This window comes from Pollicipes pollicipes, unplaced genomic scaffold, assembly GCF_011947565.3.
Source record: "Pollicipes pollicipes isolate AB1234 unplaced genomic scaffold, Ppol_2.1 Scaffold_4594;HRSCAF=5408_pilon_pilon_pilon, whole genome shotgun sequence".
Taxonomy (NCBI): Eukaryota; Metazoa; Arthropoda; class Thecostraca; order Pollicipedomorpha; family Pollicipedidae; genus Pollicipes; species Pollicipes pollicipes.
In genome coordinates, this window is record NW_023596520.1 from 8415 (window position 1) to 23190 (window position 14776).

At 48.6% G+C, this 14776-nt stretch overlaps 1 protein-coding gene across 1 annotated transcript in view; it reads left to right on the plus strand.

Annotated features, from left to right (window-relative positions):
* The first annotated feature begins 269 nt into the window (after positions 1-269).
* Positions 270-14776, plus strand: part of LOC119097852 (mechanosensory protein 2) — a 32990-nt gene continuing 18483 nt past the window's right edge. The window contains exons 1-3 of the mRNA XM_037220802.1: positions 270-327; positions 2139-2239; positions 2802-2957. Coding sequence (XP_037076697.1) covers positions 270-327; positions 2139-2239; positions 2802-2957 — 315 coding nt within the window. The remainder of the gene's footprint in view (positions 328-2138; positions 2240-2801; positions 2958-14776) is intronic.

Sequence of the window (14776 nt, forward strand, 5' to 3'; positions counted from 1 at the left end):
CAGCGGCCGTCACGCGGTGCCAGGCTGGCGCCGACTGGCCGGCGATGCGTGACGCCGATGTCAGGGCCGCGCTGCCCCCTACGCTGCCACAGCGCGTTCGATGGAGCCGCGCGTCCCGAGGCGGGCTGCTTCAGCAGAAGTCACGCGGTGTTCGGTGACCCAGTGTTCTCGGTGAAGCAATCCGCGCAGCTTTGCCGCGGCGTAGGTGCTCTCGGTGTTCCGGCGTGCCTCGGAGATCGCCCCGTCAAAAGGCGAACCAGTGATCGGGTATGGAGTTTATCGACTCAGCGGCGAAGCAGCAATATATGGAGCTTAGCGTGCTGTTCCGTGAGTGGCGAAACGCCCCGCTGCCGCAGCTGTTCCACAGTGACGGAATGTCACTGCAGGTCGGCAGCACCGTTAGTTAGTTAGCAGCACCAGCCGCACGGACGTTCCCTCTCTGTCGTGCAAGGCCCTTGCTGCATTATGCAATGCCTCATTACGTAGGAAGGCCGGCAGTCCCTAGTCACGCATACAGAATACGGCATGATACTTGTTGCGGAAGTCAAAGCAACAATTACCAAAAAGCCGCACTGCTGATTTTCATGCGCATATTTCGCATCAATGTTGTCCCCTGTCCGTGGTTGTCCGAAATTTTGATCATTGTTCTTGTGCGGGATTGCGGAGGAAGAGAGAGAGAGAGAGAGAGAGAGAGAGAGAGAGAGAGAGAAGAGAGAGAGAGGAGAGAGAGAGAGAGAGAGAGATAGAGAGAGGAGAGAGAGGAGAGAGAGAGAGAGAGAGAGAGAGAGAGAGAGAGAGAAGGAGAGAGAGAGAGAGAGAGGAGAGAGAGAGAGAGAGAGATAGATATAGAGGAGAGAGAGAGAGAGAGAGATAGAGAGAGAGAGAGAAGAAGCGAGAGAGAGAGAAGAGAGAGAGAGAGAGAGAGAGAGAGAGAGAGAGAGAGAGAGAGAGAGAGAAGAGAGGAGAGAGAGAGAGAAGATAGAGAGAGAGAGAGAGAGAGAGAAGAGAAGAGAGAGAGAGAAGAGAGAGAGAGAAGAGAGAGGAGAGAGAGGAGAGAGAGAGATAGAGAAGATAGAGAGAGAGAGAGAGAGAGAGAGAGGACGCAGATGAGAAGGATGATGTGAGACGAGATGACAGAGAGAGATAGAGAGAGACCGGAGATGGACGAGAGAGAGAAGAGAGAGAGAGGAGAGGAGGAGAGAGAGAGAGGAGAGAGAGAGACAGGAGAGAGAGAGAGCGAGAGGAGAGGAGAGAGAGAGAGAGAGAGAGAGAGAGGAGAGAAGAGCTACCGATTCATGGCTCAAGCAGTTGCAGGCCATGAGCATCGGCAACGGGGAGGGGTAAACCAAAGCCCACGCACTTTCCGTTATATAAGCTCAAGAACCCTTTGACGATAAGTGGAAGAAATTGGCATGGGAAAGGTGACCGGTCTCCACATATCTGGGGTAATAGCTACGCACCTGTTTCGAGCTATAATTTCACACACATATTTGAGTACTGTTTTGATCACGGCGGCTTCATTTGCCCAACAGAATTGGCGCATTGTTAGAGGGATGGCCTAGCGTTCCTCACAGCGCACGTTGCTTTCGCTGCAGCCCTTTATGCATATGGTTACGAACATTTTGAAACATGCCTTGAGAAAAAATGGTGAACAGCTATACAATGGGTGTTCATAACTATTTCATATTTTTTACACCGCAGTTGTGTATCGGTCAGTATGCTGTCCCGCAGCTGCGCATTGGTTAGTGTGATGTCCTGCAGTTGTTGACCGACGGAGCTGTGAGCTGTGTTGTAGACTTCTTCGGTTCTGTGAGGACGCAACGCCTACAGGTGCGGACTGATCTGTAGCATGTATGGTGGCTGCCAATTGTTCCAAATCTCTCTTACAGCTGTTGGCCAGCCTGTAACCTGTGGTTTAGGTGTTAGCCAGCCTCCAAACTGCGTTTTCTGAGCTTGAGCCGCCGCGCTGGTCGACCCATTTTCAGGACGCATTACAGAGGCTGTTCAGTGCACAAGCTGCATAAGAACTTCAAGTCCAGCGTGTGGGGGCTGCTTGGGACAGAGCTGTACGGTTTACCACAGCTGTCTGCCGGTTTGTTTCACACGACCCACTCCTGACCGGGCTGTTTGTGTTGCAGCTGATCCGGAGGGTCCAGGATGCTGCGCCATTCTGTTAACCCTCGTCTCGTACCTCCTCATCATATGCACACTGCCGTTCTCTATTTGCCTGTGCGTCAAGGTACGTTCCCCGCGAGTGGTCGCCTGCCGTGGCGATTCGCATGGCCTACCGCTATATTTCGAGAATTACATAGTTAACATCATATTCGATTACGTCCAGTAATCCTGTAAAATGGCGTTAGTGGTCCATGGATCTCCAGCCATGGTCTCCATGTGAAGCGCATGCACGCCTAAGACTTCCGCGAAAATTTTGATCCTTCCTTGCACTTCCAGCCGACTGGCTCAGTTTTTGGCCAGCCAATGGCCTAAAATGAGCAAGGAGTTGTTTTGCACGCGCTTGATCTTAACGTATTCTTTTATATTCTTGCGTCTACAACTCAGCGATTTTGTTTGCCAATCCACGGATGCTACCACGTCTCCCACAATGGGGAGCAAATCGAGACCGAGGGAAGAGATCAAATTGGAATCTGTGGAATACCCTAACCTGAAACTGGGACTGTGAATGGGAAGACGGGCAAAACGTATATTGTTCGAGTGACAATACACGTTTTGCCCGTCGTTTGATACGCTTTTTATACGTCCGGGCCGACGCCTGCCTCTGACGGCTCGTCGCATCACGGCAGGTGGTGCAGGAGTACGAGCGGGCCGTGATCTTCCGGCTGGGCCGGCTGCTGCAGGGCGGCGCCAAGGGACCCGGCATCTTCTTCATCGTGCCCTGTATTGACACGTACAGGAAAGTGGACCTGCGCACAGTGTCGTTCGATGTGCCGCCACAGGAGGTGAGACATACGGCCGATTGCTGGCCGAGGCGCGGCGGCCGTGCGGGGCCGGGCCGGGCCGGGCCGGGCTGGACGGGGCCGAACCGGGCAGGGCCGCGCTGGACGGGGCCGGGCCGGGCTGGGCCGGGCCGGGCCGGGCTGGACGGGGTCGGGCCGGGCGGGGCCAGGCTGGACTGGGCGGGGCCGGGCCGGACTGGACTGGACGGGTCCGGGCGGGATCGACGGGGCCGGGCCGGGTCGGACCGGACGGGGGTGGGCGGGGCGGAGCCGGGCAGGGCTGGACGTGGTCGGGTCGGGCGGGGCCGGGCTGGACTCGGCCGGGCAGGGCCCAAGAAGCCGGGCTGGACGGGGTCGGGCTGGGCGGGGTCGGGCTGGACGGGGCCGGGCGCCGACTGGCGCCGCTCGGCTCTGTTTGGCGGCGCCACTCGCCTGATTGGGATTGGTGTGGCGTGGCGGAGATGAATGCGACGCCGGAGTGAGGCTCGGTGGAGGGTTTGCCTGCGCTCTGTCAAAATGGATCGTGATGATGTTTTCGTGCAGTTATATCGCGTTTCAGGAGTATACGTACATTGTCCGACTGAATGCTGTTCGCCTTTGCGAGTGGATTTTTGCCTTCCTGGATGTTTGGCCGGTTGGCAAGCTCATGCGTGAAACCAAATCGGGTGACAGCGTGTGCGAAAAATAGGGCTATAAAATGCTCTGAATTATTGTCGTCGTCAGTCTTACAGCACGAGTATGCCTACGCTTCGTGCTCACAGGATGATTCTAGAATGGACAATCGGCAAATATTCAAGGTATCAACACGAAGGAAAAGAATAATATCACTTCACATACATGCCTGCCGTGTTGCTTTGAGATATATAATGTACCACTAATGATGTTCACTAATGATGTTCACACTCCTCGTAGCTTTCTTTATGACCACCGCTATGCAAGTGGTGTTGTGATGAAGGCATGTAAGCGTGCGCCATCAGGGCTTGAGTGAGGATTCGGGCCAACCTTCGCGATATTCCGCAAACAATGTCGTTGACATGTCATAGCCCTCGTGCCACATGTACTTATCAAGTGCCATTATGAAGGATGTAATTCAGCCCAAAATTAAGTTATCCTAGCTACTCTAACTATAAGGCCGAGGGCCTATAATATTTTTTTTTCGTGGACAGTATGCCCTGCATAACGTTCCAGGCGTTTTCCTGTATGTTTACATTTCTGATGTGTTTTGATGAGCTTGAGAAGTCGATACCAGGCCACATGTTAGTATCAGAATAGACTCATGCTAGGTCGTGTTCTGAAGTCATAACTTCAGTGCCAGTTTTATCGCAGTGGCCATAGCGGTAAGTACACAACGAACATGGAAACAGCAAAGGCCAACTTGGTCCACCCTATTGGCTCAGTTGGTTGGAGCGCTTGCCTTCCTATCCACCCACCCGTGGCGGGGTGGGCTCGAATCGCTCTAGGTGCTCGCTATTTGGTCTTGACAGGTGCAGTCTGCGACCGGCGGCAGCGGTCGCGCGAAAGTTCAGGTGACGTCAGAGGGCAGGACGGACCGTACCGAGCCTTGCGGCACGCTAAACTTTCGCCGCCAAACTCTGTCTTTGAAGTGGAATTGCGCGATCGGATGGTAGGGTTCAGGGCTCACACGGCAAGCACTGGTTAGCGTGAACGCTGATCCCAGAAATCCAACCATTCAACATCATCGGATAAAAATAATTAAAATTTGCTGTATGCATAATCCAAAAGATAGTTTTCTTCGCGACGACCTGAACCACGAAGCATGGCAGGCACGAAAGTCGAGAAAAAGCAATGATCGCTTCGGTGTGCACTGCTTGCGACGATTGAATGTTGGTATTTTTCTCCTGATCTTATCTTTGCGATCATCGGCGGCCTGTGTATCAAGCTAATGGCATTGAGTCGCGGTGCACTCACAAACACGAACAGCGATCAACCAGGCCAGACAGCACACACTGTTAAAATGGCACGTCTCTGAACAAAAGTAATGAATAACCCATTTTGAAAAGTACAGAGCCGCTGCCGCAACTTTCGCGAAATATCATACTGTCGTGGCACCACTTTCAGTCATCCCATTCCTTCCCAGAGTTGGGGCCATGCGGTTGGACAGTGCCGCCTTCAAACCTAAGCTATCGCACACCTTCAGGTCCAAAATTGCTGTCAGATTTAGCAGAGAAAATAAGAGCGCCGGCGACACCGAGTATGCTCACGTCCAGCCCTCGGCGGCATCAACCACCCGCTTTTGAGCGAAGGTGTGAACTGGTGCGTATTGTTGTTACGGGTGAAGCAAAACGGCTTCTCAGGTACCGACTAGTTACGTTTTCTTTTATTGCCACGCTTCTGTTTATGTTTTTCGTGGGCAAAAAGTGAGCTGTCGCGTAGTTACACAAGACATAAGCAGTTGTATGGACAGTGGATACGCACTTGGGTGGGGGTCAAATTTACACCCTAAGGTTTTTCCAGAATGCTTTCCGAGCGGCGCGGAGGGGTCCCACCAAACTTTATGCAGCTGTAGAGAATTGAATGGCAGATCGTTTGATGTAAAAATCGTATGTATCCTGCAAGGTTGCTGACCTATATGGCAGGTCAAATGGCAGCTAAAAACTATATAGCAGGTCAAAGCTGTGCCATGGCTGTCAGCGAACAGCACTTTTAGGGAATCGTTCAATGTGATGCAACAACGGAGTGTAACACGAAGCCATACAGATCTGAGATAGTTTCGTAGGCAACAAAGCCAGTGGATGTAGAATTAAAACCGATTTCATTGACCTAGGTTCAGGTACAGGATCAGGCCGAGGTAAAAAAACTAACATACTTTTTACTGGAGAGCTTGCTTTGTAGGGTAGTGTCTAGTGCTCAGTTCGAATTTATTAATAACAGGGACCGGAACAGAAATTTGCCATGGACTTTGTTAAGATAAGAATAGGTTATTGACCTAAAATGACCCAGGTCAGCATCATGTCTTTAGGAACGTACCGCCTGGCGTATGTTCTTAGGCCTTGTTTGACCTTACTTGACCCCAAGCTCATCACATAGGAGTCTCACATATTGACACAAGTGAGTTCACGTGTCGCACACGTCATTATCTTCGGCGACGTTGCACCGCTACACCCTTGCAGGCAAACCCACCCTGTGAATTTTGTGTCTCAAGCCATTTTAGTTTCCGAGATCTTAGGGTGGTAAAATTGTCCCCCCCCCCCCCCACCCGAGCAGAGCACTTTCTTCCCAAAGTTGGCTGGAGCCAGGAGCGCGGGCAGGGGGCACAGAGGGCGCGTAACCATCCCGTACGTACTTCGGGCCCCTCGGAACCTGCGATTAGGGGCCCAATTTGAGCGTCCGAAGGGCCTGAAAAGTCAGCCGGAGGTCTCGTTCAAGCGCTCCGGCCCGCAGGTCCGGGCACTTTAATGTCAGCCAGAGGGAGCTACGCGCGAATTAGAGGCCCACTGAGTCGATAAGGGCCTATATTTCGATCAGACACCACCAGTAACGCACAGTCGGCTCCGTGCCGGCATAGGCCAAAGGGCCCATTTCCCAATGAAGGACAAAGCCGGAGCCAGCGAATTACATTGCTCGGGGCCCCGCAGCGCCTAACAGGGGCCCTGTGATGTCAAAGGGTCCCGAGTCGGCCAGAGGCAGTGTTCGAGGAGGCCTGAAGAGCCTAGAGGGCCCACTCGGTTCGACGATCAAACGCCCAATTAGAGGGTTTAATGGCATAAAGAGCTGATCAGAGTTTTATTCAGGGGCCCATGCCTGCGAAGACGGACCCTCAAATAACGGTCAGAGGGCTCTCTGCGCCGATCGGGGACCACCTGGGTCAATATAGGCTTACATGTCGGTTAGGTACCATCGCGCCACATAGTCGGCTCCGTGCCCGTCTGGGCCTGGGGACCTGCTTCCCAATCAGCCATAACGTCGGGGCCAGTAATTTACACTGGTGAGATGCGATGCATTTGTAAGGGGCCCACAGCGACTAACAAAAGGCCCTGTGCTCGCAAGGGCCTCGAGCCGACCAACGGAAGTGTCTGATGAGGTCCAAAGAGAGGCTAGGGTGGCCCACCGGAACCTACGATCAAAGGCCCGGCTGGAGGGCATAAAGACCCGAAGGACTGGCTGTTGGTCACGTAAAGAATCGCGGCCCGTAGGGTCGTGACCTGAAATATCAGTCAGAGGTCCTCTTGCACCGTGTGAGGAGCCTGTGAGACAATGCGGGTGTCTTAGTCGGTCGGAGACCACGAACACCGAACAGTCGGCTCCATGTCCGTCCGAGCTCTTGAGACCCATTTCCCAAGCAAAAAGGAGGCCGGGGTCCGCGACTAGCAACGTTCTGGGCTCCTGACACAATGAGGGCTCCTGCGTCGATTAGGGACCGCACAGGCGTCCTGTGGTGGCAAGTGGCCCCGAGTCGGAACGGTGTTTGAGGGAGCCCGAAGAGGAGCCGAATGGTCTCTCGAGACCAAAGACCAAGGGCTCGATGGGATGGATGAAGCGTCCAAAGGGCTGGCTGTAGGTCACATCAAGGACTACCGCCCATAGGGCCGTGTTCTCAAATGTCACTAAGATGATCTCTTAAACCGATAGGGACCCCTGAGACAGGGCGTTCCTCTATTTCGGCCAGAGATTACGAACAGTGAACAGTCGGCTCCGTGTTGGTCTGAGATCTGGGAGCCCATTTCCCAAGCAGTGACAAGGCCGGGCCCGCGGTTTACATTTGGTCGGGATCCTGTATCTCCCAGGGGCCCGTAGTGCCTAATATGGTATTTTGTGTCAACAAAGGGTCTCGAATTGGTCAGGGGGAAAGTTGCTCAACAGGGACAAGGACCGGAGCCTGATTGGCAGAAGGGCTGTTGCGCTGGTCGGGGCCCTCCAACAACTGAAAGAAACATAATACCTTATGATGAGTGCTCACATTGAGGCAATAGAAGAGTACTGTGCCAGTCAGGGCCCCCACTACCAAACGGTGTGCCCTCCAACCCTTTTCCAGCATGGACTCATTAAGCCCAACTGGAGTCTACGTGCCAATTATTGACCACCAGCGGCGAGCAGGGATGTTGTTGCGTTAATGACGGTTCATGCGTCGTTCCGGGGTCAACTGCGCGGGTCAGAAGGCCTCTCACGTCAAAGAACGAACCAATGTGATATGATGTATCGTTCTAAGGGCCTCCCGTCGGCAAGAAGATGCCGCCCCGCGCCGGCAGAATGACGACCGAAAAACACATCGCGGTGGGGCAGAATGGACCTTCAGCCATTGACCGGGAACAGTAATGTGCCCCGTAGTGTTGTACTCAAGGGGGCCCCTTTACCGGGAATAAGGGGTCTCATTAGTGCTGAATTGAATGTGTCGAAATGAGCTCGAAACGCACAAGGTCATCCCATGCTTCCCTGAGAACGTTCGGTCTTTTGCAGAATCTACTAGTGAAACAAATGCTATTAAAAGGTTAACGCGCCTGCGTTAACCACTGCGCGTCTGGGAACCCACAGTTACGGGGTTCGATCCCCCGCGGTGCCCGCCCTCTTCCAGCCAGGATGAGAGACTGGCGGCGCCCCATAGCCCCAGCAGCTGAGTGTGTCATAAGTCCTCAATGACACGTCCGTAATTTGGCGGAGCATGGATAGCAATGGCGTTGGTCGCAGTCTTCGTAAAACCAAACGGCCTTGGCCGCTGCAAGTAACGCCAGGGCGAGTGACCATAGTAAAATTATATTTCTGAATGTCTCAAAATTAATTCATACAGTTCAATGGTAACACTGACGATTTTTTACAACTTTGAGATTGTCCTCTCGACAGAATAACAGTTACAGCAACACATAGAAACATAGAAACATAAAAATTTTACCCTTACTCTTCCATTTCCACTACAAGATTCCAACACCACTTTGCGATGCCGTTAAGACCAATACGTTGTTGTCATCAACCTAAAAACCTCACAGGTAAAATATAAGCCCGGAATATCTCTAAATGTGCGACTTGGTGCCCACAAACGTTCCAACGAACTTCGCTCAGATGCATCACCACTGTCATCCACCTGGTGGCCACGGCCTAATAGAAGCTGCAGGGCCGACACCTCGCGGCCCGCGAGACTGCAAAGCTTGGCGTCGAGCTTTTTGTTTTTAAGATATGCGAGCGCGCTTGCTCAAAACCACGTTACCTAATCTTTGCCACTTATCCATTCTGACTGAATATTGAAGATATCCAGACAAACATGACTTGGCCATGTTTATACAAATTTTTGACCCATTTTGACATTCAGTCCACATGCGCGGAATCCCTGCTATCTCTGAACAACCCAGATAAAAATTATGACGAAGTTTCTGAGTTCTATTGGCTCAAGTCGAGTCCATCGGGCCATTGTTTTAACGTATGATTTTGTCAGTTTGCTTATTATAAACTCAAGGCAGAGCTGATCTCGCAGAAGCGTCTGGCTGGAATTCCAGTTATAGAATGTAAAAATGTATAACACACACACACACATACACACACACACACACACACACACACACACACATACACACACACACACACACACACACACACACACACACACACACACACACACACACACACACACACACACACACACACACACACACACACACACACACACACACACACACACACACACACACACACACACACACACACACACACACACACACACACACACACACATATATATATATATATATATATATATATATATATATATATATATATATATTGGTATATTTTGGGAGAATTCTTTTTTTGATACATGTTTGATTAAAAATAACTGCTGACTCAGCATTAACGAGCTTTTTGATGCATCGTTCTAGTTTCCGGGCCTTTGACTTTGCGTCATCGCTTAGATTAAATATGGTTCGCACAAAATTACTCATATATTCATCACTCCTTCCATTCTAACGTTTCGAGATCTTATCTCATCTTCGGAGAAGACTAAATTGCACATGAAATAAGTTTTGAGTTTTAAAGGATGAAAACATTGGGCACTACCGTTGGAAAACATCTTTTAGTACGGAGAACATAAATGAAGCACAACTACTTGAAGTAAGACGGATCGCTATTTTCATCTTCATACATGTAAGAAACACTCATAATGGGAACATCACAAAGACACAATGGGAACACCATTGTCACAATCACATCGGAAGTGCTCACCGCCCACCACTTAGTAGCTCAAGAGTTCTGCAAGAATTTGTCTGTCTGTTTAAGGCCGGAGAGAGTTCGTTAATGAATATGCTTTCCCAAATTTGAAGGCGTCTTCTGTCACTGCACGTCCGTAAAATGTCAGTGCTGTCTGTCAGTTGTTGTCGTGTCAATGTCATGTCGTGTTCCTGTCGCATGTGGTCCAGGGGTGCCCCGTCACGTAAGTGCATTGTCAGGCGTCGTGAGAGTGTCGTTGTGGTCACACCAATGTAGTGTGTGGGACGAAGTTTGCAACCTTCGATGTTGCATTGGAATTGATACACTACATTGGTGCATTTCAGTTTGTCGTGTTTGTCTGGGCTGTTTCTCATAAGAAAGTTCGATATCTTCTTATTACAATAGTAAATGACAATGTCTATTTTGTGGTCGTTTTTGCCTTTAACATGTTGAGAGATAATTTCCCGTAAAGCTTTTTCATCCTGTTTGTGAGCAGATGTCATTTGATTTTGATAGTACAGTTTGACGGTCGGTTGGATGTCTTGCCTTGGTTTGCTGTCAAAGTGTCTTGTCATATGTCGTTGTGTCTCGTTTTCAATGTCAGAATTTGAAAAACTGTTGTTCACCAGGATCTGTTTGATTCGTGTCAATTCTGAATGTAGTCCGTCCAATCAGAGCAGTGCTTAAATGCTCGTCGAAGAAAGGACCTTATGACGCTAATTTTGTAGCGTCGAGGACACTCACTGTCAGCATTTAAGCACCGTCCGTTGTTAGTCTGTTTTCGGTATACGGTCGTTTTGAATTGTTGGCCTTGTCCATCAACAGCTACGTCAAGAAAGGGTATTACGTTTTGCACACTTAGCTCTGTTGTGAATTTTAAGCCAGACCGTTCTTCAAAGGTGTTTTTGAGATGTCCTAGTTGGTCAATGTCCCTAACTTCTACAAATATATCGTCTACGTAGCGGCATTAAATGTCCGGTCTTATGTCGTCATTTTGTAGTATGTCGGTTTCTACGTGTCACATAAAAAAATTAGCGAATAGGGGTCCTAGAGGTGAGCCCATCGCAACACCCTCAATTTGGCAATACGTTCGGCCATCAGGCCCGCGGAAAGGAACTTCCAACGTGCAGGCTTTTAGTACTTGTTCAAGAACGCGCCTTGATATTTTGAGAGGAGGAATTTCAGGATGATTGTAGACGCGGTCAAGGATGATGGATATGGTTCTTTCAATAGGCACGTTTGTAAATAGATTTTCAACATCTAGAGAGGCTAGTAGGCCCTTAGGTTGACGAGATCGCACTATATCAATAAACTCGTCCGTTGATGACAAGCTGTAAGACATGGGAAGATATGGGTACAGAAGACCATTAAGACGTTTTGCAATTCTATAGGTTGGTGAAGGGATCTGTGAGATTATTGGACGAAGGGGGTTGCCGTTTTTGTGAGTTTTCACAGACCCATAAGCACATCCAGGCGCAAATTCACCCGTTATCTTGGAAAAGTGTATGCCATCAACAGCGGCATTGGCAGCAGTGATTAGTTTGTTAAGCTTGGTCTTGAGTTTGTCTGTTGGATCTTTTGTGATGTGCCGGAACTTCTTGTCGTCGTTCAAGATGCAGTTTAGTTTCGTATGATATTCCTTTTTGTCAAGTATTACGTAGAGTGATGATTTGTCCGCTCGCCGAATGATGATGTCGTCTTTTTCTCGAAGTTCCCTTGCCGCCGTCCTGAGTTCTTGCGTGAATATCTTGCTTCTATCATTTCCACGCTTTTTCGTGCTCTCTCCTAGTAAACTGTTCTTTAGATCCTTGTCCACGGTAACCTTGTTCTCTTTTTCCAAATTCAAGACATCCTGGTAAAGAATTTCCAGTTCTACTTTCTTCTTAAGTTTGTCATATTTCGACAACACATGGCAATTAAGTCCAAGATTAAGCACCTCTTTTCGTTCCTCAGTAAGATCATGTTGAGATAAATTGATGTCGGCAGTTTCCGGTAATACTATATGTCCACCATGGAGCCTTGAGAGCTTTTTCACGATTCTGCTTCTAGTAAGACGTCTAGCGTCACATTCAATCACGTCGAGTTCGTCAAGTACTTTTTGTTTTAGTTCATGTTCAGGGCAACGTACCTGTAGCTCTTGTTCTAAAACTTTCCTCTTTTTCTTCAGGATTTCACAGGCCGTCTTCTTTTGCTGCAGTTGGTGATTCACAAGTTGTTCTCTCTACCTTTTGGTAAAACCCTCTTTCTTAACTGCCTGGTCATGTAGCTTTATGTTGGAATATTTTGGCAGAATTCTTTCTTTGATACATGTTTGATTAAAAATAACTGCTGACTCAGCATTAACGAGCTTTTTGATGCATCGTTCTAGTTTCCGGGCCTTTGACTTTGCGTCATCGCTTAGATTAAATATGGTTCGCACAAAATTACTCATATATTCATCACTCCTTCCATTCTAACGTTTCGAGATCTTATCTCATCTTCGGAGAAGACTAAATTGCACATGAAATAAGTTTTGAGTTTTAAAGGATGAAAACATTGGGCACTACCGTTGGAAAACATCTTTTAGTACGGAGAACATAAATGAAGCACAACTACTTGAAGTAAGACGGATCGCTATTTTCATCTTCATACATGTAAGAAACACTCATAATGGGAACATCACAAAGACACAATGGGAACACCATTGTCACAATCACACCGGAAGTGCTCACCGCCCACCACCTAGTAGCTCAAGAGTTCTGCAAGAATTTGTCTGTCTGTTTAAGGCCGGAGAGAGTTCGTTAATGAATATGCTTTCCCAAATTTGAAAGCGTCTTCTGTCACTGCACGTCCGTAAAATGTCAGTGCTGTCTGTCAGTTGTTGTCGTGTCAATGTCATGTCGTGTTCCTGTCGCATGTGGTCCAGGGGTGCCCCGTCACGTAAGTGCATTGTCAGGCGTCGTGAGAGTGTCGTTGTGGTCACACCAATGTAGTGTGTGGGACGAAGTTTGCAACCTTCGATGTTGCATTGGAATTGATACACTACATTGGTGCATTTCAGTTTGTCGTGTTTGTCTGGGCTGTTTCTCATAAGAAAGTTCGATATCTTCTTATTACAATAGTAAATGACAATGTCTATTTTGTGGTCGTTTTTGCCTTTAACATGTTGAGAGATAATTTCCCGTAAAGCTTTTTCATCCTGTTTGTGAGCAGATGTCATTTGATTTTGATAGTACAGTTTGACGGTCGGTTGGATGTCTTGCCTTGGTTTGCTGTCAAAGTGTCTTGTCATATGTCGTTGTGTCTCGTTTTCAATGTCAGAATTTGAAAAACTGTTGTTCACCAGGATCTGTTTGATTCGTGTCAATTCTGAATGTAGTCCGTCCAATCAGAGCAGTGCTTAAATGCTCGTCGAAGAAAGGACCTTATGACGCTAATTTTGTAGCGTCGAGGACACTCACTGTCAGCATTTAAGCACCGTCCGTTGTTAGTCTGTTTTCGGTATACGGTCGTTTTGAATTGTTGGCCTTGTCCATCAACAGCTACGTCAAGAAAGGGTATTACGTTTTGCACACTTAGCTCTGTTGTGAATTTTAAGCCAGACCGTTCTTCAAATGTGTTTTTGAGATGTCCTAGTTGGTCAATGTCCCTAACTTCTACAAATATATCGTCTACGTAGCGGCATTAAATGTCCGGTCTTATGTCGTCATTTTGTAGTATGTCGGTTTCTACGTGTCACATAAAAAAATTAGCGAATAGGGGTCCTAGAGGTGAGCCCATCGCAACACCCTCAATTTGGCAATACGTTCGGCCATCAGGCCCGCGGAAAGGAACTTCCAACGTGCAGGCTTTTAGTACTTGTTCAAGAACGCGCCTTGATATTTTGAGAGGAGGAATTTCAGGATGATTGTAGACGCGGTCAAGGATGATGGATATGGTTCTTTCAATAGGCACGTTTGTAAATAGATTTTCAACATCTAGAGAGGCTAGTAGGCCCTTAGGTTGACGAGATCGCACTATATCAATAAACTCGTCCGTTGATGACAAGCTGTAAGACATGGGAAGATATGGGTACAGAAGACCATTAAGACGTTTTGCAATTCTATAGGTTGGTGAAGGGATCTGTGAGATTATTGGACGAAGGGGGTTGCCGTTTTTGTGAGTTTTCACAGACCCATAAGCACATCCAGGCGCAAATTCACCCGTTATCTTGGAAAAGTGTATGCCATCAACAGCGGCATTGGCAGCAGTGATTAGTTTGTTAAGCTTGGTCTTGAGTTTGTCTGTTGGATCTTTTGTGATGTGCCGGAACTTCTTGTCGTCGTTCAAGATGCAGTTTAGTTTCGTATGATATTCCTTTTTGTCAAGTATTACGTAGAGTGATGATTTGTCCGCTCGCCGAATGATGATGTCGTCTTTTTCTCGAAGTTCCCTTGCCGCCGTCCTGAGTTCTTGCGTGAATATCTTGCTTCTATCATTTCCACGCTTTTTCGTGCTCTCTCCTAGTAAACTGTTCTTTAGATCCTTGTCCACGGTAACCTTGTTCTCTTTTTCCAAATTCAAGACATCCTGGTAAAGAATTTCCAGTTCTACTTTCTTCTTAAGTTTGTCATATTTCGACAACACATGGCAATTAAGTCCAAGATTAAGCACCTCTTTTCGTTCCTCAGTAAGATCATGTTGAGATAAATTGA